The sequence below is a fragment of the Agelaius phoeniceus genome, chromosome Z (genome assembly GCF_051311805.1).
Source record: "Agelaius phoeniceus isolate bAgePho1 chromosome Z, bAgePho1.hap1, whole genome shotgun sequence".
NCBI lineage: Eukaryota > Metazoa > Chordata > Aves > Passeriformes > Icteridae > Agelaius > Agelaius phoeniceus.
In genome coordinates, this window is record NC_135303.1 from 86,258,800 (window position 1) to 86,285,262 (window position 26,463).

The 26,463-nt window shown below is 58.9% G+C and overlaps 7 protein-coding genes across 19 annotated transcripts in view; 1 reads left to right on the forward strand and 6 right to left on the reverse strand.

The window, feature by feature from the left end:
* Window positions 1-26,463, forward strand: part of LOC129133239 (ubiquitin-associated protein 2) — a 284,552-nt gene that overhangs the window by 129,085 nt on the left and 129,004 nt on the right. The gene's annotated exons all lie outside the window — the stretch shown is intronic.
* On the reverse strand, window positions 1,064-2,027 carry LOC143692067 (interferon-like). The gene is made up of 2 exons (XM_077171604.1): window positions 1,817-2,027; window positions 1,064-1,620 (listed from the first exon to the last, which is right to left on the reverse strand). The coding sequence occupies exons 1-2, from the start codon at window positions 2,025-2,027 to the stop codon at window positions 1,064-1,066; spliced, it is 768 nt and encodes a 255-aa protein (XP_077027719.1).
* Window positions 7,024-7,596, reverse strand: LOC143692068 (interferon-like). The gene has a single exon (XM_077171605.1). It carries the CDS (start codon window positions 7,594-7,596, stop codon window positions 7,024-7,026), a length of 573 nt encoding a protein of 190 aa, XP_077027720.1.
* LOC143692135 (interferon-like) lies at window positions 10,002-10,574 on the reverse strand. The gene has a single exon (XM_077171699.1). It carries the CDS (start codon window positions 10,572-10,574, stop codon window positions 10,002-10,004), a length of 573 nt encoding a protein of 190 aa, XP_077027814.1.
* LOC143692069 (interferon-like) lies at window positions 12,977-13,549 on the reverse strand. The gene has a single exon (XM_077171608.1). The coding sequence runs from the start codon at window positions 13,547-13,549 to the stop codon at window positions 12,977-12,979; it is 573 nt and encodes a 190-aa protein (XP_077027723.1).
* LOC143692134 (interferon-like) lies at window positions 15,959-16,531 on the reverse strand. The gene has a single exon (XM_077171698.1). The coding sequence runs from the start codon at window positions 16,529-16,531 to the stop codon at window positions 15,959-15,961; it is 573 nt and encodes a 190-aa protein (XP_077027813.1).
* Window positions 24,893-25,465, reverse strand: LOC143692070 (interferon-like). Its single transcript, XM_077171609.1, has one exon. It carries the CDS (start codon window positions 25,463-25,465, stop codon window positions 24,893-24,895), a length of 573 nt encoding a protein of 190 aa, XP_077027724.1.

Below are 26,463 nucleotides of genomic sequence, written 5' to 3' on the forward strand. Positions count from 1 at the left end.
TCTTAGCAACCTGAACTTAGTGTCCGAGTGCATGGCACGTGAAGAGGTTAATGCCTGAGTCGTGAGGGAACTTTCAGATGGAGTTGCTAGGCCACAGTGCATCGTTTTTGAAAGCTGGTGTCTGTCAGTCCAAATGCCCAAGAAGGGGTAGAAGGGAAGTATAAGCCCCGTTTTTAGAAAGGGAAAAGGAGAAGAGTGTGGGAAGTACGGAGCATTCAGGCTGAGCTGTGTGTGAGGCAAGAAGATGAGGCTGCTTCTCCGGGAGACTATGTTAAGGCCAATGGAAAAGCAAGAGGTGATTGGGAACAGGGAGCATGGCATTCCAAAGTGCAAAATCACCATTCCTGGCAGTTTTGGTGCTGTTCTATGCTTAGGGCTCCACAGCAGTGGTGGAGAGGGGCAAGGAAAGGGACCTGGTGTGCCTGGCTTTGTGCAAAGTGCTTGACGGTGTCCCGCATGACGTCGTTGTCTGTGAGTCAGAGGGCCATGGATTGGATGGATGGATGGATGGCGCAAGGTATGGATAAAGCAGATGAGGTGCAGCGGTGCTCTTGAGCAGCCTTTGGGTGTTTTTCTTTTTGTGCTTCCATGGTGTTGGCCAAAGGCTGGCAGTGCTTTTGCACAGGGGCTGCTGCTTGGGCAGGCGGCGTTGAGAAGAGGGGTCGGGGGCTGTTTGCAGCAGGGCTTGGAGTAGGCGTTGGGCGGAGATGGCTTTCCCCTGGCACAAAGAGTGCTTGCAGTGCTCGAGAGAGGAGAGGCAGTGGCAAGTGTTTTGTCATAAGTCTTTATTTGGACTGGCATAAATAAGTGAAGAGGTAGAAAAAATAAATACGTGAATAAATAGAGAAATGAAATAAATAAGTCAATAAATAAGTCAATAAATAAGTGGAGAAGGTCTTTTGTCCATATCAGTATGAGCAGCGGAATCGCTGGAGACGCAGCGGTTGAAGGCTGCGGGTGCCGTGCGGTTGTTGCGGGCCTGTGTGCGGTCCCAGGTGAGAGGAGGCGTGGGGTTGGAGGTGGGTTTGGGGCGTCGGTGTGGCTGGGCGGGTGGGCGTTGGCGCTAGCGGCGCATGGCGCGTGTGAGGTTGTGGAGGTGCAGTAGAGAGGCACGAGCTTCGAGGCGGACGTGGTCCCAGGCGCAGGCGCTGTGGTTGTGGGCGTGCAGGAAGAGGTGGATGTCCCTGAAGTACTTGTTGATGGCGAGCAGCGGGTTGCGTGGTCCTTTGAAGGGCGTGGCGTTGTCGGGGAGGCATTGCTCCAGGTGGTGGATGTGGTGCTGCAGCTTGTTGAGGAGGTGGTTGCGAGCCTGGCCGGGCCAGTGCTGGCGGGTGCTGTTGGAGCTGAGGGTGTGGAAGAGGTGCTGCAGGATGCGCAGGGCGGTGGCGGCGGCTTGGTGGGGCTGCAGGTTGTGGTGGATCAGGCTGGCGGGGAAGAAGGGCGGCTCTGGCAGGTGGCAGGGCTGCGTGTGGCCGACAGCCATGTCCTGGAGGAGGCGGAGAGCGTCGCCGGGGAAGGTGTCCTCGTGTGTCCAGAGGTGTTGGCAGGCCAGGGTGCCGGCCAGAGCGGTGAGGAGGAGCAGGAGGGCCGGGGCGGCGTGCGGCAGGCGTGGCTGTGTGGCTGTGGGCGCAAGCATGGTGAGTCTCTGTGGGTGCTGTTGGGTGCTGCTGGGCAGGAGGAGCCTGGTGAGGCTGGCTGGTGCTGCTGGTGGCTGTGCTTGGGGTGGCTCCGGGTGCGCGGCTTTGTATGCGAGGCCGCTTTCCCTTCATCGCTTTCCGATTGTCCGCAGTTTCTGCCTGTACTTTCCAGTCTGTACTGGTGGCTGTGTAGGTTTTGGGGAAGTGTTTGGTCGGGGTGTCCGTGGTCGGGGATTGTGGTGGCAGCGGCGTGCCGGCCTTGCGAAAGCTGTGTCTCGGAGGCGTCGTTGTCAGGTGTGGCGGAGTGGGCTCTTGGCTGTTGCCCTTCACCTGCCGGGCCAGCTGCGCGGTCCGTGCTGTGCTGCTGAGTCTCTCTTTGTGGCCAAGCATGCTTTCCACCCGCAAAGCCCTGCTGGTGGCTGTGGTGACTTTTCCTTTCACTTGGTGGCTTGCCTTTATTTTCATCTTAGCCGCTGTTTTCCTTTTGTGGTTGCAAGGCATGTGCGGTGATGTCAGTGGGCGGGGGCTGGCGTTTCCCCTGCTGGGGTCAATGCCCAGAGGCAGTGGCAGTGTTCAAGGGGCTGTGTGTGCACGTGGGCCTTGGAGGCCTGAGTGTGTCCTTGCACAGAGGCAGGGGCTCCAGCTGCTGTGTTTGGGAGGAGCCATCAACGAGGCAGGTGAGGAAGGCGGCGCAAGGGAGGGGCTTTGCTCTTCCTGTCGTGCTTGCTCCGCTGGCTGTGGCCCTGGAGCAAGGGTCCGGTTTGGAGATGCGTGGCCCAGTGGATGAGGCAGCCGCAGGGCCAAAGAGGACTGTCCCCCGTGAAAGCAATGGGGTTGTGTTTTGGGATTGCCAGAGCCCTCGCCTGCAAGAGCGTGTCCTGTTCAGGGCTCGTTGGTCCGTGCGAGGTGTGGCGTCCTTGGAGGGGATGGCTCTGAAGAGGCACGGGGGTCTAGAGGACATCACGTGGGAGCAAGAGGGCAGGGGCTGGGCTTCTGTGGCTGGAGTAGCGAAGGTTTGCCAGCAGTTTCAGATGCCTTTCCAAAAGCGCAGAAAAGCTGGGGATCGCTGAGGAGGAATGTGGGCTGTGCAGAGATGTGCAAGGGGACGATTGCCATGGCCTCGTGGAGAAATGGTTGGATGGTTGCTAGGAGCACAGCATGGGCTTTGAAGGTTGGAGACTTTTGGGGCAAAGAGGCTGTGGAGGGGAGCGGATGTTTGTAGCCTTGTGCGTCAGCGATCTCCAGGCATGCCGCTGAAGTCGCGCGTGGCAAGTGCTGGGAGCCCCGCCTGAAGAATGGAGATCCCCAGGCCACTGTAGGGCCGGGTCAACTTTGAGACCATGTTAGCAACTTGAACTTAGTGTCCGAGTGCATGGCACGTGAAGAGGTTAATGCCTGAGTCGTGAGGGAACTTTCAGATGGAGTTGCTAGGCCGCAGTGCATCGTTTTTGAAAGCTGGTGTCTGTCAGTCCAAATGCCCAAGAAGCGGTAGAAGGGAAGTATAAGCCCCGTTTTTAGAAAGGGAAAAGGAGAAGAGTGTGGGAAGTACGGAGCATTCAGGCTGAGCTGTGTGTGAGGCAAGAAGATGAGGCTGCTTCTCCGGGAGACTATGTTAAGGCCAATGGAAAAGCAAGAGGTGATTGGGAACAGGGAGCATGGCATTCCAAAGTGCAAAATCACCATTCCTGGCAGTTTTGGTGCTGTTCTATGCTTAGGGCTCCACAGCAGTGGTGGAGAGGGGCAAGGAAAGGGACCTGGTGTGCCTGGCTTTGTGCAAAGTGCTTGACGGTGTCCCGCATGACGTCGTTGTCTGTGAGTCAGAGGGCCATGGATTGGATGGATGGATGGATGGATGGAGCAAGGTGTGGATAAAGCAGATGAGGTGCAGCGGTGCTCTTGAGCAGCCTTTGGGTGTTTTTCTTTTTGTGCTTCCATGGTGTTGGCCAAAGGCTGGCAGTGCTTTTGCACAGGGGCTGCTGCTTGGGCAGGCGGCGTTGAGAAGAGGGGTCGGGGGCTGTTTGCAGCAGGGCTTGGAGTAGGCGTTGGGCGGAGATGGCTTTCCCCTGGCGCAAAGAGTGCTTGCAGTGCTCGAGAGAGGAGAGGCAGTGGCAAGTGTTTTGTCATAAGTCTTTATTTGGACTGGCATAAATAAGTGAAGAGGTAGAAAAAATAAATACGTGAATAAATAGAGAAATGAAATAAATAAGTCAATAAATAAGTCAATAAATAAGTGGAGAAGGTCTTTTGTCCATATCAGTATGAGCAGCGGAATCGCTGGAGACGCAGCGGTTGAAGGCTGCGGGTGCCGTGCGGTTGTTGCGGGCCTGTGTGCGGTCCCAGGTGAGAGGAGGCGTGGGGTTGGAGGTGGGTTTGGGGCGTCGGTGTGGCTGGGCGGGTGGGCGTTGGCGCTAGCGGCGCATGGCGCGTGTGAGGTTGTGGAGGTGCAGTAGAGAGGCACGAGCTTCGAGGCGGACGTGGTCCCAGGCGCAGGCGCTGTGGTTGTGGGCGTGCAGGAAGAGGTGGATGTCCCTGAAGTACTTGTTGATGGCGAGCAGCGGGTTGCGTGGTCCTTTGAAGGGCGTGGCGTTGTCGGGGAGGCATTGCTCCAGGTGGTGGATGTGGTGCTGCAGCTTGTTGAGGAGGTGGTTGCGAGCCTGGCCGGGCCAGTGCTGGCGGGTGCTGTTGGAGCTGAGGGTGTGGAAGAGGTGCTGCAGGATGCGCAGGGCGGTGGCGGCGGCTTGGTGGGGCTGCAGGTTGTGGTGGATCAGGCTGGCGGGGAAGAAGGGCGGCTCTGGCAGGTGGCAGGGCTGCGTGTGGCCGACAGCCATGTCCTGGAGGAGGCGGAGAGCGTCGCCGGGGAAGGTGTCCTCGTGTGTCCAGAGGTGTTGGCAGGCCAGGGTGCCGGCCAGAGCGGTGAGGAGGAGCAGGAGGGCCGGGGCGGCGTGCGGCAGGCGTGGCTGTGTGGCTGTGGGCGCAAGCATGGTGAGTCTCTGTGGGTGCTGTTGGGTGCTGCTGGGCAGGAGGAGCCTGGTGAGGCTGGCTGGTGCTGCTGGTGGCTGTGCTTGGGGTGGCTCCGGGTGCGCGGCTTTGTATGCGAGGCCGCTTTCCCTTCATCGCTTTCCGATTGTCCGCAGTTTCTGCCTGTACTTTCCAGTCTGTACTGGTGGCTGTGTAGGTTTTGGGGAAGTGTTTGGTCGGGGTGTCCGTGGTCGGGGATTGTGGTGGCAGCGGCGTGCCGGCCTTGCGAAAGCTGTGTCTCGGAGGCGTCGTTGTCAGGTGTGGCGGAGTGGGCTCTTGGCTGTTGCCCTTCACCTGCCGGGCCAGCTGCGCGGTCCGTGCTGTGCTGCTGAGTCTCTCTTTGTGGCCAAGCATGCTTTCCACCCGCAAAGCCCTGCTGGTGGCTGTGGTGACTTTTCCTTTCACTTGGTGGCTTGCCTTTATTTTCATCTTAGCCGCTGTTTTCCTTTTGTGGTTGCAAGGCATGTGCGGTGATGTCAGTGGGCGGGGGCTGGCGTTTCCCCTGCTGGGGTCAATGCCCAGAGGCAGTGGCAGTGTTCAAGGGGCTGTGTGTGCACGTGGGCCTTGGAGGCCTGAGTGTGTCCTTGCACAGAGGCAGGGGCTCCAGCTGCTGTGTTTGGGAGGAGCCATCAACGAGGCAGGTGAGGAAGGCGGCGCAAGGGAGGGGCTTTGCTCTTCCTGTCGTGCTTGCTCCGCTGGCTGTGGCCCTGGAGCAAGGGTCCGGTTTGGAGATGCGTGGCCCAGTGGATGAGGCAGCCGCAGGGCCAAAGAGGACTGTCCCCCGTGAAAGCAATGGGGTTGTGTTTTGGGATTGCCAGAGCCCTCGCCTGCAAGAGCGTGTCCTGTTCAGGGCTCGTTGGTCCGTGCGAGGTGTGGCGTCCTTGGAGGGGATGGCTCTGAAGAGGCACGGGGGTCTAGAGGACATCACGTGGGAGCAAGAGGGCAGGGGCTGGGCTTCTGTGGCTGGAGTAGCGAAGGTTTGCCAGCAGTTTCAGATGCCTTTCCAAAAGCGCAGAAAAGCTGGGGATCGCTGAGGAGGAATGTGGGCTGTGCAGAGATGTGCAAGGGGACGATTGCCATGGCCTCGTGGAGAAATGGTTGGATGGTTGCTAGGAGCACAGCATGGGCTTTGAAGGTTGGAGACTTTTGGGGCAAAGAGGCTGTGGAGGGGAGCGGATGTTTGTAGCCTTGTGCGTCAGCGATCTCCAGGCATGCCGCTGAAGTCGCGCGTGGCAGGTGCTGGGAGCCCCGCCTGAAGAATGGAGATCCCCAGGCCACTGTAGGGCCGGGTCAACTTTGAGACCATCTTAGCAACCTGAACTTAGTGTCCGAGTGCATGGCACGTGAAGAGGTTAATGCCTGAGTCGTGAGGGAACTTTCAGATGGAGTTGCTAGGCCACAGTGCATCGTTTTTGAAAGCTGGTGTCTGTCAGTCCAAATGCCCAAGAAGGGGTAGAAGGGAAGTATAAGCCCCGTTTTTAGAAAGGGAAAAGGAGAAGAGTGTGGGAAGTACGGAGCATTCAGGCTGAGCTGTGTGTGAGGCAAGAAGATGAGGCTGCTTCTCCGGGAGACTATGTTAAGGCCAATGGAAAAGCAAGAGGTGATTGGGAACAGGGAGCATGGCATTCCAAAGTGCAAAATCACCATTCCTGGCAGTTTTGGTGCTGTTCTATGCTTAGGGCTCCACAGCAGTGGTGGAGAGGGGCAAGGAAAGGGACCTGGTGTGCCTGGCTTTGTGCAAAGTGCTTGACGGTGTCCCGCATGACGTCGTTGTCTGTGAGTCAGAGGGCCATGGATTGGATGGATGGATGGATGGCGCAAGGTATGGATAAAGCAGATGAGGTGCAGCGGTGCTCTTGAGCAGCCTTTGGGTGTTTTTCTTTTTGTGCTTCCATGGTGTTGGCCAAAGGCTGGCAGTGCTTTTGCACAGGGGCTGCTGCTTGGGCAGGCGGCGTTGAGAAGAGGGGTCGGGGGCTGTTTGCAGCAGGGCTTGGAGTAGGCGTTGGGCGGAGATGGCTTTCCCCTGGCACAAAGAGTGCTTGCAGTGCTCGAGAGAGGAGAGGCAGTGGCAAGTGTTTTGTCATAAGTCTTTATTTGGACTGGCATAAATAAGTGAAGAGGTAGAAAAAATAAATACGTGAATAAATAGAGAAATGAAATAAATAAGTCAATAAATAAGTCAATAAATAAGTGGAGAAGGTCTTTTGTCCATATCAGTATGAGCAGCGGAATCGCTGGAGACGCAGCGGTTGAAGGCTGCGGGTGCCGTGCGGTTGTTGCGGGCCTGTGTGCGGTCCCAGGTGAGAGGAGGCGTGGGGTTGGAGGTGGGTTTGGGGCGTCGGTGTGGCTGGGCGGGTGGGCGTTGGCGCTAGCGGCGCATGGCGCGTGTGAGGTTGTGGAGGTGCAGTAGAGAGGCACGAGCTTCGAGGCGGACGTGGTCCCAGGCGCAGGCGCTGTGGTTGTGGGCGTGCAGGAAGAGGTGGATGTCCCTGAAGTACTTGTTGATGGCGAGCAGCGGGTTGCGTGGTCCTTTGAAGGGCGTGGCGTTGTCGGGGAGGCATTGCTCCAGGTGGTGGATGTGGTGCTGCAGCTTGTTGAGGAGGTGGTTGCGAGTCTGGCCGGGCCAGTGCTGGCGGGTGCTGTTGGAGCTGAGGGTGTGGAAGAGGTGCTGCAGGATGCGCAGGGCGGTGGCGGCGGCTTGGTGGGGCTGCAGGTTGTGGTGGAGCAGGCTGGCGGGGAAGAAGGGCGGCTCTGGCAGGTGGCAGGGCTGCGTGTGGCCGACAGCCATGTCCTGGAGGAGGCGGAGAGCGTCGCCGGGGAAGGTGTCCTCGTGTGTCCAGAGGTGTTGGCAGGCCAGGGTGCCGGCCAGAGCGGTGAGGAGGAGCAGGAGGGCCGGGGCGGCGTGCGGCAGGCGTGGCTGTGTGGCTGTGGGCGCAAGCATGGTGAGTCTCTGTGGGTGCTGTTGGGTGCTGCTGGGCAGGAGGAGCTTGGTGAGGCTGGCTGGTGCTGCTGGTGGCTGTGCTTGGGGTGGCTCCGGGTGCGCGGCTTTGTATGCGAGGCCGCTTTCCCTTCATCGCTTTCCGATTGTCCGCAGTTTCTGCCTGTACTTTCCAGTCTGTACTGGTGGCTGTGTAGGTTTTGGGGAAGTGTTTGGTCGGGGTGTCCGTGGTCGGGGATTGTGGTGGCAGCGGCGTGCCGGCCTTGCGAAAGCTGTGTCTCGGAGGCGTCGTTGTCAGGTGTGGCGGAGTGGGCTCTTGGCTGTTGCCCTTCACCTGCCGGGCCAGCTGCGCAGTCCGTGCTGTGCTGCTGAGTCTCTCTTTGTGGCCAAGCATGCTTTCCACCCGCAAAGCCCTGCTGGTGGCTGTGGTGACTTTTCCTTTCACTTGGTGGCTTGCCTTTATTTTCATCTTAGCCGCTGTTTTCCTTTTGTGGTTGCAAGGCATGTGCGGTGATGTCAGTGGGCGGGGGCTGGCGTTTCCCCTGCTGGGGTCAATGCCCAGAGGCAGTGGCAGTGTTCAAGGGGCTGTGTGTGCACGTGGGCCTTGGAGGCCTGAGTGTGTCCTTGCACAGAGGCAGGGGCTCCAGCTGCTGTGTTTGGGAGGAGCCATCAACGAGGCAGGTGAGGAAGGCGGCGCAAGGGAGGGGCTTTGCTCTTCCTGTCGTGCTTGCTCCGCTGGCTGTGGCCCTGGAGCAAGGGTCCGGTTTGGAGATGCGTGGCCCAGTGGATGAGGCAGCCGCAGGGCCAAAGAGGACTGTCCCCCGTGAAAGCAATGGGGTTGTGTTTTGGGATTGCCAGAGCCCTCGCCTGCAAGAGCGTGTCCTGTTCAGGGCTCGTTGGTCCGTGCGAGGTGTGGCGTCCTTGGAGGGGATGGCTCTGAAGAGGCACGGGGGTCTAGAGGACATCACGTGGGAGCAAGAGGGCAGGGGCTGGGCTTCTGTGGCTGGAGTAGCGAAGGTTTGCCAGCAGTTTCAGATGCCTTTCCAAAAGCGCAGAAAAGCTGGGGATCGCTGAGGAGGAATGTGGGCTGTGCAGAGATGTGCAAGGGGACGATTGCCATGGCCTCGTGGAGAAATGGTTGGATGGTTGCTAGGAGCACAGCATGGGCTTTGAAGGTTGGAGACTTTTGGGGCAAAGAGGCTGTGGAGGGGAGCGGATGTTTGTAGCCTTGTGCGTCAGCGATCTCCAGGCATGCCGCTGAAGTCGCGCGTGGCAAGTGCTGGGAGCCCCGCCTGAAGAATGGAGATCCCCAGGCCACTGTAGGGCCGGGTCAACTTTGAGACCATGTTAGCAACTTGAACTTAGTGTCCGAGTGCATGGCACGTGAAGAGGTTAATGCCTGAGTCGTGAGGGAACTTTCAGATGGAGTTGCTAGGCCGCAGTGCATCGTTTTTGAAAGCTGGTGTCTGTCAGTCCAAATGCCCAAGAAGGGGTAGAAGGGAAGTATAAGCCCCGTTTTTAGAAAGGGAAAAGGAGAAGAGTGTGGGAAGTACGGAGCATTCAGGCTGAGCTGTGTGTGAGGCAAGAAGATGAGGCTGCTTCTCCGGGAGACTATGTTAAGGCCAATGGAAAAGCAAGAGGTGATTGGGAACAGGGAGCATGGCATTCCAAAGTGCAAAATCACCATTCCTGGCAGTTTTGGTGCTGTTCTATGCTTAGGGCTCCACAGCAGTGGTGGAGAGGGGCAAGGAAAGGGACCTGGTGTGCCTGGCTTTGTGCAAAGTGCTTGACGGTGTCCCGCATGACGTCGTTGTCTGTGAGTCAGAGGGCCATGGATTGGATGGATGGATGGATGGCGCAAGGTATGGATAAAGCAGATGAGGTGCAGCGGTGCTCTTGAGCAGCCTTTGGGTGTTTTTCTTTTTGTGCTTCCATGGTGTTGGCCAAAGGCTGGCAGTGCTTTTGCACAGGGGCTGCTGCTTGGGCAGGCGGCGTTGAGAAGAGGGGTCGGGGGCTGTTTGCAGCAGGGCTTGGAGTAGGCGTTGGGCGGAGATGGCTTTCCCCTGGCACAAAGAGTGCTTGCAGTGCTCGAGAGAGGAGAGGCAGTGGCAAGTGTTTTGTCATAAGTCTTTATTTGGACTGGCATAAATAAGTGAAGAGGTAGAAAAAATAAATACGTGAATAAATAGAGAAATGAAATAAATAAGTCAATAAATAAGTCAATAAATAAGTGGAGAAGGTCTTTTGTCCATATCAGTATGAGCAGCGGAATCGCTGGAGACGCAGCGGTTGAAGGCTGCGGGTGCCGTGCGGTTGTTGCGGGCCTGTGTGCGGTCCCAGGTGAGAGGAGGCGTGGGGTTGGAGGTGGGTTTGGGGCGTCGGTGTGGCTGGGCGGGTGGGCGTTGGCGCTAGCGGCGCATGGCGCGTGTGAGGTTGTGGAGGTGCAGTAGAGAGGCACGAGCTTCGAGGCGGACGTGGTCCCAGGCGCAGGCGCTGTGGTTGTGGGCGTGCAGGAAGAGGTGGATGTCCCTGAAGTACTTGTTGATGGCGAGCAGCGGGTTGCGTGGTCCTTTGAAGGGCGTGGCGTTGTCGGGGAGGCATTGCTCCAGGTGGTGGATGTGGTGCTGCAGCTTGTTGAGGAGGTGGTTGCGAGCCTGGCCGGGCCAGTGCTGGCGGGTGCTGTTGGAGCTGAGGGTGTGGAAGAGGTGCTGCAGGATGCGCAGGGCGGTGGCGGCGGCTTGGTGGGGCTGCAGGTTGTGGTGGAGCAGGCTGGCGGGGAAGAAGGGCGGCTCTGGCAGGTGGCAGGGCTGCGTGTGGCCGACAGCCATGTCCTGGAGGAGGCGGAGAGCGTCGCCGGGGAAGGTGTCCTCGTGTGTCCAGAGGTGTTGGCAGGCCAGGGTGCCGGCCAGAGCGGTGAGGAGGAGCAGGAGGGCCGGGGCGGCGTGCGGCAGGCGTGGCTGTGTGGCTGTGGGCGCAAGCATGGTGAGTCTCTGTGGGTGCTGTTGGGTGCTGCTGGGCAGGAGGAGCTTGGTGAGGCTGGCTGGTGCTGCTGGTGGCTGTGCTTGGGGTGGCTCTGGGTGCGCGGCTTTGTATGCGAGGCCGCTTTCCCTTCATCGCTTTCCGATTGTCCGCAGTTTCTGCCTGTACTTTCCAGTCTGTACTGGTGGCTGTGTAGGTTTTGGGGAAGTGTTTGGTCGGGGTGTCCGTGGTCGGGGATTGTGGTGGCAGCGGCGTGCCGGCCTTGCGAAAGCTGTGTCTCGGAGGCGTCGTTGTCAGGTGTGGCGGAGTGGGCTCTTGGCTGTTGCCCTTCACCTGCCGGGCCAGCTGCGCGGTCCGTGCTGTGCTGCTGAGTCTCTCTTTGTGGCCAAGCATGCTTTCCACCCGCAAAGCCCTGCTGGTGGCTGTGGTGACTTTTCCTTTCACTTGGTGGCTTGCCTTTATTTTCATCTTAGCCGCTGTTTTCCTTTTGTGGTTGCAAGGCATGTGCGGTGATGTCAGTGGGCGGGGGCTGGCGTTTCCCCCTCAATGCCCAGAGGCAGTGGCAGTGTTCAAGGGGCTGTGTGTGCACGTGGGCCTTGGAGGCCTGAGTGTGTCCTTGCACAGAGGCAGGGGCTCCAGCTGCTGTGTTTGGGAGGAGCCATCAACGAGGCAGGTGAGGAAGGCGGCGCAAGGGAGGGGCTTTGCTCTTCCTGTCGTGCTTGCTCCGCTGGCTGTGGCCCTGGAGCAAGGGTCCGGTTTGGAGATGCGTGGCCCAGTGGATGAGGCAGCCGCAGGGCCAAAGAGGACTGTCCCCCGTGAAAGCAATGGGGTTGTGTTTTGGGATTGCCAGAGCCCTCGCCTGCAAGAGCGTGTCCTGTTCAGGGCTCGTTGGTCCGTGTGAGGTGTGGCGTCCTTGGAGGGGATGGCTCTGAAGAGGCACGGGGGTCTAGAGGACATCACGTGGGAGCAAGAGGGCAGGGGCTGGGCTTCTGTGGCTGGAGTAGCGAAGGTTTGCCAGCAGTTTCAGATGCCTTTCCAAAAGCGCAGAAAAGCTGGGGATCGCTGAGGAGGAATGTGGGCTGTGCAGAGATGTGCAAGGGGACGATTGCCATGGCCTCGTGGAGAAATGGTTGGATGGTTGCTAGGAGCACAGCATGGGCTTTGAAGGTTGGAGACTTTTGGGGCAAAGAGGCTGTGGAGGGGAGCGGATGTTTGTAGCCTTGTGCGTCAGCGATCTCCAGGCATGCCGCTGAAGTCGCGCGTGGCAGGTGCTGGGAGCCCCGCCTGAAGAATGGAGATCCCCAGGCCACTGTAGGGCCGGGTCAACTTTGAGACCATCTTAGCAACCTGAACTTAGTGTCCGAGTGCATGGCACGTGAAGAGGTTAATGCCTGAGTCGTGAGGGAACTTTCAGATGGAGTTGCTAGGCCACAGTGCATCGTTTTTGAAAGCTGGTGTCTGTCAGTCCAAATGCCCAAGAAGGGGTAGAAGGGAAGTATAAGCCCCGTTTTTAGAAAGGGAAAAGGAGAAGAGTGTGGGAAGTACGGAGCATTCAGGCTGAGCTGTGTGTGAGGCAAGAAGATGAGGCTGCTTCTCCGGGAGACTATGTTAAGGCCAATGGAAAAGCAAGAGGTGATTGGGAACAGGGAGCATGGCATTCCAAAGTGCAAAATCACCATTCCTGGCAGTTTTGGTGCTGTTCTATGCTTAGGGCTCCACAGCAGTGGTGGAGAGGGGCAAGGAAAGGGACCTGGTGTGCCTGGCTTTGTGCAAAGTGCTTGACGGTGTCCCGCATGACGTCGTTGTCTGTGAGTCAGAGGGCCATGGATTGGATGGATGGATGGATGGATGGAGCAAGGTGTGGATAAAGCAGATGAGGTGCAGCGGTGCTCTTGAGCAGCCTTTGGGTGTTTTTCTTTTTGTGCTTCCATGGTGTTGGCCAAAGGCTGGCAGTGCTTTTGCACAGGGGCTGCTGCTTGGGCAGGCGGCGTTGAGAAGAGGGGTCGGGGGCTGTTTGCAGCAGGGCTTGGAGTAGGCGTTGGGCGGAGATGGCTTTCCCCTGGCACAAAGAGTGCTTGCAGTGCTCGAGAGAGGAGAGGCAGTGGCAAGTGTTTTGTCATAAGTCTTTATTTGGACTGGCATAAATAAGTGAAGAGGTAGAAAAAATAAATACGTGAATAAATAGAGAAATGAAATAAATAAGTCAATAAATAAGTCAATAAATAAGTGGAGAAGGTCTTTTGTCCATATCAGTATGAGCAGCGGAATCGCTGGAGACGCAGCGGTTGAAGGCTGCGGGTGCCGTGCGGTTGTTGCGGGCCTGTGTGCGGTCCCAGGTGAGAGGAGGCGTGGGGTTGGAGGTGGGTTTGGGGCGTCGGTGTGGCTGGGCGGGTGGGCGTTGGCGCTAGCGGCGCATGGCGCGTGTGAGGTTGTGGAGGTGCAGTAGAGAGGCACGAGCTTCGAGGCGGACGTGGTCCCAGGCGCAGGCGCTGTGGTTGTGGGCGTGCAGGAAGAGGTGGATGTCCCTGAAGTACTTGTTGATGGCGAGCAGCGGGTTGCGTGGTCCTTTGAAGGGCGTGGCGTTGTCGGGGAGGCATTGCTCCAGGTGGTGGATGTGGTGCTGCAGCTTGTTGAGGAGGTGGTTGCGAGTCTGGCCGGGCCAGTGCTGGCGGGTGCTGTTGGAGCTGAGGGTGTGGAAGAGGTGCTGCAGGATGCGCAGGGCGGTGGCGGCGGCTTGGTGGGGCTGCAGGTTGTGGTGGAGCAGGCTGGCGGGGAAGAAGGGCGGCTCTGGCAGGTGGCAGGGCTGCGTGTGGCCGACAGCCATGTCCTGGAGGAGGCGGAGAGCGTCGCCGGGGAAGGTGTCCTCGTGTGTCCAGAGGTGTTGGCAGGCCAGGGTGCCGGCCAGAGCGGTGAGGAGGAGCAGGAGGGCCGGGGCGGCGTGCGGCAGGCGTGGCTGTGTGGCTGTGGGCGCAAGCATGGTGAGTCTCTGTGGGTGCTGTTGGGTGCTGCTGGGCAGGAGGAGCTTGGTGAGGCTGGCTGGTGCTGCTGGTGGCTGTGCTTGGGGTGGCTCCGGGTGCGCGGCTTTGTATGCGAGGCCGCTTTCCCTTCATCGCTTTCCGATTGTCCGCAGTTTCTGCCTGTACTTTCCAGTCTGTACTGGTGGCTGTGTAGGTTTTGGGGAAGTGTTTGGTCGGGGTGTCCGTGGTCGGGGATTGTGGTGGCAGCGGCGTGCCGGCCTTGCGAAAGCTGTGTCTCGGAGGCGTCGTTGTCAGGTGTGGCGGAGTGGGCTCTTGGCTGTTGCCCTTCACCTGCCGGGCCAGCTGCGCAGTCCGTGCTGTGCTGCTGAGTCTCTCTTTGTGGCCAAGCATGCTTTCCACCCGCAAAGCCCTGCTGGTGGCTGTGGTGACTTTTCCTTTCACTTGGTGGCTTGCCTTTATTTTCATCTTAGCCGCTGTTTTCCTTTTGTGGTTGCAAGGCATGTGCGGTGATGTCAGTGGGCGGGGGCTGGCGTTTCCCCTGCTGGGGTCAATGCCCAGAGGCAGTGGCAGTGTTCAAGGGGCTGTGTGTGCACGTGGGCCTTGGAGGCCTGAGTGTGTCCTTGCACAGAGGCAGGGGCTCCAGCTGCTGTGTTTGGGAGGAGCCATCAACGAGGCAGGTGAGGAAGGCGGCGCAAGGGAGGGGCTTTGCTCTTCCTGTCGTGCTTGCTCCGCTGGCTGTGGCCCTGGAGCAAGGGTCCGGTTTGGAGATGCGTGGCCCAGTGGATGAGGCAGCCGCAGGGCCAAAGAGGACTGTCCCCCGTGAAAGCAATGGGGTTGTGTTTTGGGATTGCCAGAGCCCTCGCCTGCAAGAGCGTGTCCTGTTCAGGGCTCGTTGGTCCGTGCGAGGTGTGGCGTCCTTGGAGGGGATGGCTCTGAAGAGGCACGGGGGTCTAGAGGACATCACGTGGGAGCAAGAGGGCAGGGGCTGGGCTTCTGTGGCTGGAGTAGCGAAGGTTTGCCAGCAGTTTCAGATGCCTTTCCAAAAGCGCAGAAAAGCTGGGGATCGCTGAGGAGGAATGTGGGCTGTGCAGAGATGTGCAAGGGGACGATTGCCATGGCCTCGTGGAGAAATGGTTGGATGGTTGCTAGGAGCACAGCATGGGCTTTGAAGGTTGGAGACTTTTGGGGCAAAGAGGCTGTGGAGGGGAGCGGATGTTTGTAGCCTTGTGCGTCAGCGATCTCCAGGCATGCCGCTGAAGTCGCGCGTGGCAAGTGCTGGGAGCCCCGCCTGAAGAATGGAGATCCCCAGGCCACTGTAGGGCCGGGTCAACTTTGAGACCATGTTAGCAACTTGAACTTAGTGTCCGAGTGCATGGCACGTGAAGAGGTTAATGCCTGAGTCGTGAGGGAACTTTCAGATGGAGTTGCTAGGCCGCAGTGCATCGTTTTTGAAAGCTGGTGTCTGTCAGTCCAAATGCCCAAGAAGGGGTAGAAGGGAAGTATAAGCCCCGTTTTTAGAAAGGGAAAAGGAGAAGAGTGTGGGAAGTACGGAGCATTCAGGCTGAGCTGTGTGTGAGGCAAGAAGATGAGGCTGCTTCTCCGGGAGACTATGTTAAGGCCAATGGAAAAGCAAGAGGTGATTGGGAACAGGGAGCATGGCATTCCAAAGTGCAAAATCACCATTCCTGGCAGTTTTGGTGCTGTTCTATGCTTAGGGCTCCACAGCAGTGGTGGAGAGGGGCAAGGAAAGGGACCTGGTGTGCCTGGCTTTGTGCAAAGTGCTTGACGGTGTCCCGCATGACGTCGTTGTCTGTGAGTCAGAGGGCCATGGATTGGATGGATGGATGGATGGATGGAGCAAGGTGTGGATAAAGCAGATGAGGTGCAGCGGTGCTCTTGAGCAGCCTTTGGGTGTTTTTCTTTTTGTGCTTCCATGGTGTTGGCCAAAGGCTGGCAGTGCTTTTGCACAGGGGCTGCTGCTTGGGCAGGCGGCGTTGAGAAGAGGGGTCGGGGGCTGTTTGCAGCAGGGCTTGGAGTAGGCGTTGGGCGGAGATGGCTTTCCCCTGGCACAAAGAGTGCTTGCAGTGCTCGAGAGAGGAGAGGCAGTGGCAAGTGTTTTGTCATAAGTCTTTATTTGGACTGGCATAAATAAGTGAAGAGGTAGAAAAAATAAATACGTGAATAAATAGAGAAATGAAATAAATAAGTCAATAAATAAGTCAATAAATAAGTGGAGAAGGTCTTTTGTCCATATCAGTATGAGCAGCGGAATCGCTGGAGACGCAGCGGTTGAAGGCTGCGGGTGCCGTGCGGTTGTTGCGGGCCTGTGTGCGGTCCCAGGTGAGAGGAGGCGTGGGGTTGGAGGTGGGTTTGGGGCGTCGGTGTGGCTGGGCGGGTGGGCGTTGGCGCTAGCGGCGCATGGCGCGTGTGAGGTTGTGGAGGTGCAGTAGAGAGGCACGAGCTTCGAGGCGGACGTGGTCCCAGGCGCAGGCGCTGTGGTTGTGGGCGTGCAGGAAGAGGTGGATGTCCCTGAAGTACTTGTTGATGGCGAGCAGCGGGTTGCGTGGTCCTTTGAAGGGCGTGGCGTTGTCGGGGAGGCATTGCTCCAGGTGGTGGATGTGGTGCTGCAGCTTGTTGAGGAGGTGGTTGCGAGCCTGGCCGGGCCAGTGCTGGCGGGTGCTGTTGGAGCTGAGGGTGTGGAAGAGGTGCTGCAGGATGCGCAGGGCGGTGGCGGCGGCTTGGTGGGGCTGCAGGTTGTGGTGGAGCAGGCTGGCGGGGAAGAAGGGCGGCTCTGGCAGGTGGCAGGGCTGCGTGTGGCCGACAGCCATGTCCTGGAGGAGGCGGAGAGCGTCGCCGGGGAAGGTGTCCTCGTGTGTCCAGAGGTGTTGGCAGGCCAGGGTGCCGGCCAGAGCGGTGAGGAGGAGCAGGAGGGCCGGGGCGGCGTGCGGCAGGCGTGGCTGTGTGGCTGTGGGCGCAAGCATGGTGAGTCTCTGTGGGTGCTGTTGGGTGCTGCTGGGCAGGAGGAGCTTGGTGAGGCTGGCTGGTGCTGCTGGTGGCTGTGCTTGGGGTGGCTCTGGGTGCGCGGCTTTGTATGCGAGGCCGCTTTCCCTTCATCGCTTTCCGATTGTCCGCAGTTTCTGCCTGTACTTTCCAGTCTGTACTGGTGGCTGTGTAGGTTTTGGGGAAGTGTTTGGTCGGGGTGTCCGTGGTCGGGGATTGTGGTGGCAGCGGCGTGCCGGCCTTGCGAAAGCTGTGTCTCGGAGGCGTCGTTGTCAGGTGTGGCGGAGTGGGCTCTTGGCTGTTGCCCTTCACCTGCCGGGCCAGCTGCGCGGTCCGTGCTGTGCTGCTGAGTCTCTCTTTGTGGCCAAGCATGCTTTCCACCCGCAAAGCCCTGCTGGTGGCTGTGGTGACTTTTCCTTTCACTTGGTGGCTTGCCTTTATTTTCATCTTAGCCGCTGTTTTCCTTTTGTGGTTGCAAGGCATGTGCGGTGATGTCAGTGGGCGGGGGCTGGCGTTTCCCCCTCAATGCCCAGAGGCAGTGGCAGTGTTCAAGGGGCTGTGTGTGCACGTGGGCCTTGGAGGCCTGAGTGTGTCCTTGCACAGAGGCAGGGGCTCCAGCTGCTGTGTTTGGGAGGAGCCATCAACGAGGCAGGTGAGGAAGGCGGCGCAAGGGAGGGGCTTTGCTCTTCCTGTCGTGCTTGCTCCGCTGGCTGTGGCCCTGGAGCAAGGGTCCGGTTTGGAGATGCGTGGCCCAGTGGATGAGGCAGCCGCAGGGCCAAAGAGGACTGTCCCCCGTGAAAGCAATGGGGTTGTGTTTTGGGATTGCCAGAGCCCTCGCCTGCAAGAGCGTGTCCTGTTCAGGGCTCGTTGGTCCGTGTGAGGTGTGGCGTCCTTGGAGGGGATGGCTCTGAAGAGGCACGGGGGTCTAGAGGACATCACGTGGGAGCAAGAGGGCAGGGGCTGGGCTTCTGTGGCTGGAGTAGCGAAGGTTTGCCAGCAGTTTCAGATGCCTTTCCAAAAGCGCAGAAAAGCTGGGGATCGCTGAGGAGGAATGTGGGCTGTGCAGAGATGTGCAAGGGGACGATTGCCATGGCCTCGTGGAGAAATGGTTGGATGGTTGCTAGGAGCACAGCATGGGCTTTGAAGGTTGGAGACTTTTGGGGCAAAGAGGCTGTGGAGGGGAGCGGATGTTTGTAGCCTTGTGCGTCAGCGATCTCCAGGCATGCCGCTGAAGTCGCGCGTGGCAGGTGCTGGGAGCCCCGCCTGAAGAATGGAGATCCCCAGGCCACTGTAGGGCCGGGTCAACTTTGAGACCATCTTAGCAACCTGAACTTAGTGTCCGAGTGCATGGCACGTGAAGAGGTTAATGCCTGAGTCGTGAGGGAACTTTCAGATGGAGTTGCTAGGCCACAGTGCATCGTTTTTGAAAGCTGGTGTCTGTCAGTCCAAATGCCCAAGAAGGGGTAGAAGGGAAGTATAAGCCCCGTTTTTAGAAAGGGAAAAGGAGAAGAGTGTGGGAAGTACGGAGCATTCAGGCTGAGCTGTGTGTGAGGCAAGAAGATGAGGCTGCTTCTCCGGGAGACTATGTTAAGGCCAATGGAAAAGCAAGAGGTGATTGGGAACAGGGAGCATGGCATTCCAAAGTGCAAAATCACCATTCCTGGCAGTTTTGGTGCTGTTCTATGCTTAGGGCTCCACAGCAGTGGTGGAGAGGGGCAAGGAAAGGGACCTGGTGTGCCTGGCTTTGTGCAAAGTGCTTGACGGTGTCCCGCATGACGTCGTTGTCTGTGAGTCAGAGGGCCATGGATTGGATGGATGGATGGATGGATGGAGCAAGGTGTGGATAAAGCAGATGAGGTGCAGCGGTGCTCTTGAGCAGCCTTTGGGTGTTTTTCTTTTTGTGCTTCCATGGTGTTGGCCAAAGGCTGGCAGTGCTTTTGCACAGGGGCTGCTGCTTGGGCAGGCGGCGTTGAGAAGAGGGGTCGGGGGCTGTTTGCAGCAGGGCTTGGAGTAGGCGTTGGGCGGAGATGGCTTTCCCCTGGCGCAAAGAGTGCTTGCAGTGCTCGAGAGAGGAGAGGCAGTGGCAAGTGTTTTGTCATAAGTCTTTATTTGGACTGGCATAAATAAGTGAAGAGGTAGAAAAATAAATACGTGAATAAATAGAGAAATGAAATAAATAAGTCAATAAATAAGTCAATAAATAAGTGGAGAAGGTCTTTTGTCCATATCAGTATGAGCAGCGGAATCGCTGGAGACGCAGCGGTTGAAGGCTGCGGGTGCCGTGCGGTTGTTGCGGGCCTGTGTGCGGTCCCAGGTGAGAGGAGGCGTGGGGTTGGAGGTGGGTTTGGGGCGTCGGTGTGGCTGGGCGGGTGGGCGTTGGCGCTAGCGGCGCATGGCGCGTGTGAGGTTGTGGAGGTGCAGTAGAGAGGCACGAGCTTCGAGGCGGACGTGGTCCCAGGCGCAGGCGCTGTGGTTGTGGGCGTGCAGGAAGAGGTGGATGTCCCTGAAGTACTTGTTGATGGCGAGCAGCGGGTTGCGTGGTCCTTTGAAGGGCGTGGCGTTGTCGGGGAGGCATTGCTCCAGGTGGTGGATGTGGTGCTGCAGCTTGTTGAGGAGGTGGTTGCGAGCCTGGCCGGGCCAGTGCTGGCGGGTGCTGTTGGAGCTGAGGGTGTGGAAGAGGTGCTGCAGGATGCGCAGGGCGGTGGCGGCGGCTTGGTGGGGCTGCAGGTTGTGGTGGATCAGGCTGGCGGGGAAGAAGGGCGGCTCTGGCAGGTGGCAGGGCTGCGTGTGGCCGACAGCCATGTCCTGGAGGAGGCGGAGAGCGTCGCCGGGGAAGGTGTCCTCGTGTGTCCAGAGGTGTTGGCAGGCCAGGGTGCCGGCCAGAGCGGTGAGGAGGAGCAGGAGGGCCGGGGCGGCGTGCGGCAGGCGTGGCTGTGTGGCTGTGGGCGCAAGCATGGTGAGTCTCTGTGGGTGCTGTTGGGTGCTGCTGGGCAGGAGGAGCCTGGTGAGGCTGGCTGGTGCTGCTGGTGGCTGTGCTTGGGGTGGCTCCGGGTGCGCGGCTTTGTATGCGAGGCCGCTTTCCCTTCATCGCTTTCCGATTGTCCGCAGTTTCTGCCTGTACTTTCCAGTCTGTACTGGTGGCTGTGTAGGTTTTGGGGAAGTGTTTGGTCGGGGTGTCCGTGGTCGGGGATTGTGGTGGCAGCGGCGTGCCGGCCTTGCGAAAGCTGTGTCTCGGAGGCGTCGTTGTCAGGTGTGGCGGAGTGGGCTCTTGGCTGTTGCCCTTCACCTGCCGGGCCAGCTGCGCGGTCCGTGCTGTGCTGCTGAGTCTCTCTTTGTGGCCAAGCATGCTTTCCACCCGCAAAGCCCTGCTGGTGGCTGTGGTGACTTTTCCTTTCACTTGGTGGCTTGCCTTTATTTTCATCTTAGCCGCTGTTTTCCTTTTGTGGTTGCAAGGCATGTGCGGTGATGTCAGTGGGCGGGGGCTGGCGTTTCCCCTGCTGGGGTCAATGCCCAGAGGCAGTGGCAGTGTTCAAGGGGCTGTGTGTGCACGTGGGCCTTGGAGGCCTGAGTGTGTCCTTGCACAGAGGCAGGGGCTCCAGCTGCTGTGTTTGGGAGGAGCCATCAACGAGGCAGGTGAGGAAGGCGGCGCAAGGGAGGGGCTTTGCTCTTCCTGTCGTGCTTGCTCCGCTGGCTGTGGCCCTGGAGCAAGGGTCCGGTTTGGAGATGCGTGGCCCAGTGGATGAGGCAGCCGCAGGGCCAAAGAGGACTGTCCCCCGTGAAAGCAATGGGGTTGTGTTTTGGGATTGCCAGAGCCCTCGCCTGCAAGAGCGTGTCCTGTTCAGGGCTCGTTGGTCCGTGCGAGGTGTGGCGTCCTTGGAGGGGATGGCTCTGAAGAGGCACGGGGGTCTAGAGGACATCACGTGGGAGCAAGAGGGCAGGGGCTGGGCTTCTGTGGCTGGAGTAGCGAAGGTTTGCCAGCAGTTTCAGATGCCTTTCCAAAAGCGCAGAAAAGCTGGGGATCGCTGAGGAGGAATGTGGGCTGTGCAGAGATGTGCAAGGGGACGATTGCCATGGCCTCGTGGAGAAATGGTTGGATGGTTGCTAGGAGCACAGCATGGGCTTTGAAGGTTGGAGACTTTTGGGGCAAAGAGGCTGTGGAGGGGAGCGGATGTTTGTAGCCTTGTGCGTCAGCGATCTCCAGGCATGCCGCTGAAGTCGCGCGTGGCAAGTGCTGGGAGCCCCGCCTGAAGAATGGAGATCCCCAGGCCACTGTAGGGCCGGGTCAACTTTGAGACCATGTTAGCAACTTGAACTTAGTGTCCGAGTGCATGGCACGTGAAGAGGTTAATGCCTGAGTCGTGAGGGAACTTTCAGATGGAGTTGCTAGGCCGCAGTGCATCGTTTTTGAAAGCTGGTGTCTGTCAGTCCAAATGCCCAAGAAGCGGTAGAAGGGAAGTATAAGCCCCGTTTTTAGAAAGGGAAAAGGAGAAGAGTGTGGGAAGTACGGAGCATTCAGGCTGAGCTGTGTGTGAGGCAAGAAGATGAGGCTGCTTCTCCGGGAGACTATGTTAAGGCCAATGGAAAAGCAAGAGGTGATTGGGAACAGGGAGCATGGCATTCCAAAGTGCAAAATCACCATTCCTGGCAGTTTTGGTGCTGTTCTATGCTTAGGGCTCCACAGCAGTGGTGGAGAGGGGCAAGGAAAGGGACCTGGTGTGCCTGGCTTTGTGCAAAGTGCTTGACGGTGTCCCGCATGACGTCGTTGTCTGTGAGTCAGAGGGCCATGGATTGGATGGATGGATGGATGGATGGAGCAAGGTGTGGATAAAGCAGATGAGGTGCAGCGGTGCTCTTGAGCAGCCTTTGGGTGTTTTTCTTTTTGTGCTTCCATGGTGTTGGCCAAAGGCTGGCAGTGCTTTTGCACAGGGGCTGCTGCTTGGGCAGGCGGCGTTGAGAAGAGGGGTCGGGGGCTGTTTGCAGCAGGGCTTGGAGTAGGCGTTGGGCGGAGATGGCTTTCCCCTGGCGCAAAGAGTGCTTGCAGTGCTCGAGAGAGGAGAGGCAGTGGCAAGTGTTTTGTCATAAGTCTTTATTTGGACTGGCATAAATAAGTGAAGAGGTAGAAAAAATAAATACGTGAATAAATAGAGAAATGAAATAAATAAGTCAATAAATAAGTCAATAAATAAGTGGAGAAGGTCTTTTGTCCATATCAGTATGAGCAGCGGAATCGCTGGAGACGCAGCGGTTGAAGGCTGCGGGTGCCGTGCGGTTGTTGCGGGCCTGTGTGCGGTCCCAGGTGAGAGGAGGCGTGGGGTTGGAGGTGGGTTTGGGGCGTCGGTGTGGCTGGGCGGGTGGGCGTTGGCGCTAGCGGCGCATGGCGCGTGTGAGGTTGTGGAGGTGCAGTAGAGAGGCACGAGCTTCGAGGCGGACGTGGTCCCAGGCGCAGGCGCTGTGGTTGTGGGCGTGCAGGAAGAGGTGGATGTCCCTGAAGTACTTGTTGATGGCGAGCAGCGGGTTGCGTGGTCCTTTGAAGGGCGTGGCGTTGTCGGGGAGGCATTGCTCCAGGTGGTGGATGTGGTGCTGCAGCTTGTTGAGGAGGTGGTTGCGAGCCTGGCCGGGCCAGTGCTGGCGGGTGCTGTTGGAGCTGAGGGTGTGGAAGAGGTGCTGCAGGATGCGCAGGGCGGTGGCGGCGGCTTGGTGGGGCTGCAGGTTGTGGTGGATCAGGCTGGCGGGGAAGAAGGGCGGCTCTGGCAGGTGGCAGGGCTGCGTGTGGCCGACAGCCATGTCCTGGAGGAGGCGGAGAGCGTCGCCGGGGAAGGTGTCCTCGTGTGTCCAGAGGTGTTGGCAGGCCAGGGTGCCGGCCAGAGCGGTGAGGAGGAGCAGGAGGGCCGGGGCGGCGTGCGGCAGGCGTGGCTGTGTGGCTGTGGGCGCAAGCATGGTGAGTCTCTGTGGGTGCTGTTGGGTGCTGCTGGGCAGGAGGAGCCTGGTGAGGCTGGCTGGTGCTGCTGGTGGCTGTGCTTGGGGTGGCTCCGGGTGCGCGGCTTTGTATGCGAGGCAGCTTTCCCTTCATCGCTTTCCGATTGTCCGCAGTTTCTGCCTGTACTTTCCAGTCTGTACTGGTGGCTGTGTAGGTTTTGGGGAAGTGTTTGGTCGGGGTGTCCGTGGTCGGGGATTGTGGTGGCAGCGGCGTGCCGGCCTTGCGAAAGCTGTGTCTCGGAGGCGTCGTTGTCAGGTGTGGCGGAGTGGGCTCTTGGCTGTTGCCCTTCACCTGCCGGGCCAGCTGCGCGGTCCGTGCTGTGCTGCTGAGTCTCTCTTTGTGGCCAAGCATGCTTTCCACCCGCAAAGCCCTGCTGGTGGCTGTGGTGACTTTTCCTTTCACTTGGTGGCTTGCCTTTATTTTCATCTTAGCCGCTGTTTTCCTTTTGTGGTTGCAAGGCATGTGCGGTGATGTCAGTGGGCGGGGGCTGGCGTTTCCCCTGCTGGGGTCAATGCCCAGAGGCAGTGGCAGTGTTCAAGGGGCTGTGTGTGCACGTGGGCCTTGGAGGCCTGAGTGTGTCCTTGCACAGAGGCAGGGGCTCCAGCTGCTGTGTTTGGGAGGAGCCATCAACGAGGCAGGTGAGGAAGGCGGCGCAAGGGAGGGGCTTTGCTCTTCCTGTCGTGCTTGCTCCGCTGGCTGTGGCCCTGGAGCAAGGGTCCGGTTTGGAGATGCGTGGCCCAGTGGATGAGGCAGCCGCAGGGCCAAAGAGGACTGTCCCCCGTGAAAGCAATGGGGTTGTGTTTTGGGATTGCCAGAGCCCTCGCCTGCAAGAGCGTGTCCTGTTCAGGGCTCGTTGGTCCGTGCGAGGTGTGGCGTCCTTGGAGGGGATGGCTCTGAAGAGGCACGGGGGTCTAGAGGACATCACGTGGGAGCAAGAGGGCAGGGGCTGGGCTTCTGTGGCTGGAGTAGCGAAGGTTTGCCAGCAGTTTCAGATGCCTTTCCAAAAGCGCAGAAAAGCTGGGGATCGCTGAGGAGGAATGTGGGCTGTGCAGAGATGTGCAAGGGGACGATTGCCATGGCCTCGTGGAGAAATGGTTGGATGGTTGCTAGGAGCACAGCATGGGCTTTGAAGGTTGGAGACTTTTGGGGCAAAGAGGCTGTGGAGGGGAGCGGATGTTTGTAGCCTTGTGCGTCAGCGATCTCCAGGCATGCCGCTGAAGTCGCGCGTGGCAAGTGCTGGGAGCCCCGCCTGAAGAATGGAGATCCCCAGGCCACTGTAGGGCCGGGTCAACTTTGAGACCATGTTAGCAACTTGAACTTAGTGTCCGAGTGCATGGCACGTGAAGAGGTTAATGCCTGAGTCGTGAGGGAACTTTCAGATGGAGTTGCTAGGCCGCAGTGCATCGTTTTTGAAAGCTGGTGTCTGTCAGTCCAAATGCCCAAGAAGCGGTAGAAGGGAAGTATAAGCCCCGTTTTTAGAAAGGGAAAAGGAGAAGAGTGTGGGAAGTACGGAGCATTCAGGCTGAGCTGTGTGTGAGGCAAGAAGATGAGGCTGCTTCTCCGGGAGACTATGTTAAGGCCAATGGAAAAGCAAGAGGTGATTGGGAACAGGGAGCATGGCATTCCAAAGTGCAAAATCACCATTCCTGGCAGTTTTGGTGCTGTTCTATGCTTAGGGCTCCACAGCAGTGGTGGAGAGGGGCAAGGAAAGGGACCTGGTGTGCCTGGCTTTGTGCAAAGTGCTTGACGGTGTCCCGCATGACGTCGTTGTCTGTGAGTCAGAGGGCCATGGATTGGATGGATGGATGGATGGCGCAAGGTATGGATAAAGCAGATGAGGTGCAGCGGTGCTCTTGAGCAGCCTTTGGGTGTTTTTCTTTTTGTGCTTCCATGGTGTTGGCCAAAGGCTGGCAGTGCTTTTGCACAGGGGCTGCTGCTTGGGCAGGCGGCGTTGAGAAGAGGGGTCGGGGGCTGTTTGCAGCAGGGCTTGGAGTAGGCGTTGGGCGGAGATGGCTTTCCCCTGGCACAAAGAGTGCTTGCAGTGCTCGAGAGAGGAGAGGCAGTGGCAAGTGTTTTGTCATAAGTCTTTATTTGGACTGGCATAAATAAGTGAAGAGGTAGAAAAAATAAATACGTGAATAAATAGAGAAATGAAATAAATAAGTCAATAAATAAGTCAATAAATAAGTGGAGAAGGTCTTTTGTCCATATCAGTATGAGCAGCGGAATCGCTGGAGACGCAGCGGTTGAAGGCTGCGGGTGCCGTGCGGTTGTTGCGGGCCTGTGTGCGGTCCCAGGTGAGAGGAGGCGTGGGGTTGGAGGTGGGTTTGGGGCGTCGGTGTGGCTGGGCGGGTGGGCGTTGGCGCTAGCGGCGCATGGCGCGTGTGAGGTTGTGGAGGTGCAGTAGAGAGGCACGAGCTTCGAGGCGGACGTGGTCCCAGGCGCAGGCGCTGTGGTTGTGGGCGTGCAGGAAGAGGTGGATGTCCCTGAAGTACTTGTTGATGGCGAGCAGCGGGTTGCGTGGTCCTTTGAAGGGCGTGGCGTTGTCGGGGAGGCATTGCTCCAGGTGGTGGATGTGGTGCTGCAGCTTGTTGAGGAGGTGGTTGCGAGTCTGGCCGGGCCAGTGCTGGCGGGTGCTGTTGGAGCTGAGGGTGTGGAAGAGGTGCTGCAGGATGCGCAGGGCGGTGGCGGCGGCTTGGTGGGGCTGCAGGTTGTGGTGGAGCAGGCTGGCGGGGAAGAAGGGCGGCTCTGGCAGGTGGCAGGGCTGCGTGTGGCCGACAGCCATGTCCTGGAGGAGGCGGAGAGCGTCGCCGGGGAAGGTGTCCTCGTGTGTCCAGAGGTGTTGGCAGGCCAGGGTGCCGGCCAGAGCGGTGAGGAGGAGCAGGAGGGCCGGGGCGGCGTGCGGCAGGCGTGGCTGTGTGGCTGTGGGCGCAAGCATGGTGAGTCTCTGTGGGTGCTGTTGGGTGCTGCTGGGCAGGAGGAGCTTGGTGAGGCTGGCTGGTGCTGCTGGTGGCTGTGCTTGGGGTGGCTCCGGGTGCGCGGCTTTGTATGCGAGGCCGCTTTCCCTTCATCGCTTTCCGATTGTCCGCAGTTTCTGCCTGTACTTTCCAGTCTGTACTGGTGGCTGTGTAGGTTTTGGGGAAGTGTTTGGTCGGGGTGTCCGTGGTCGGGGATTGTGGTGGCAGCGGCGTGCCGGCCTTGCGAAAGCTGTGTCTCGGAGGCGTCGTTGTCAGGTGTGGCGGAGTGGGCTCTTGGCTGTTGCCCTTCACCTGCCGGGCCAGCTGCGCGGTCCGTGCTGTGCTGCTGAGTCTCTCTTTGTGGCCAAGCATGCTTTCCACCCGCAAAGCCCTGCTGGTGGCTGTGGTGACTTTTCCTTTCACTTGGTGGCTTGCCTTTATTTTCATCTTAGCCGCTGTTTTCCTTTTGTGGTTGCAAGGCATGTGCGGTGATGTCAGTGGGCGGGGGCTGGCGTTTCCCCCTCAATGCCCAGAGGCAGTGGCAGTGTTCAAGGGGCTGTGTGTGCACATGGGCCTTGGAGGCCTGAGTGTGTCCTTGCACAGAGGCAGGGGCTCCAGCTGCTGTGTTTGGGAGGAGCCATCAACGAGGCAGGTGAGGAAGGCGGCGCAAGGGAGGGGCTTTGCTCTTCCTGTCGTGCTTGCTCCGCTGGCTGTGGCCCTGGAGCAAGGGTCCGGTTTGGAGATGCGTGGCCCAGTGGATGAGGCAGCCGCAGGGCCAAAGAGGACTGTCCCCCGTGAAAGCAATGGGGTTGTGTTTTGGGATTGCCAGAGCCCTCGCCTGCAAGAGCGTGTCCTGTTCAGGGCTCGTTGGTCCGTGTGAGGTGTGGCGTCCTTGGAGGGGATGGCTCTGAAGAGGCACGGGGGTCTAGAGGACATCACGTGGGAGCAAGAGGGCAGGGGCTGGGCTTCTGTGGCTGGA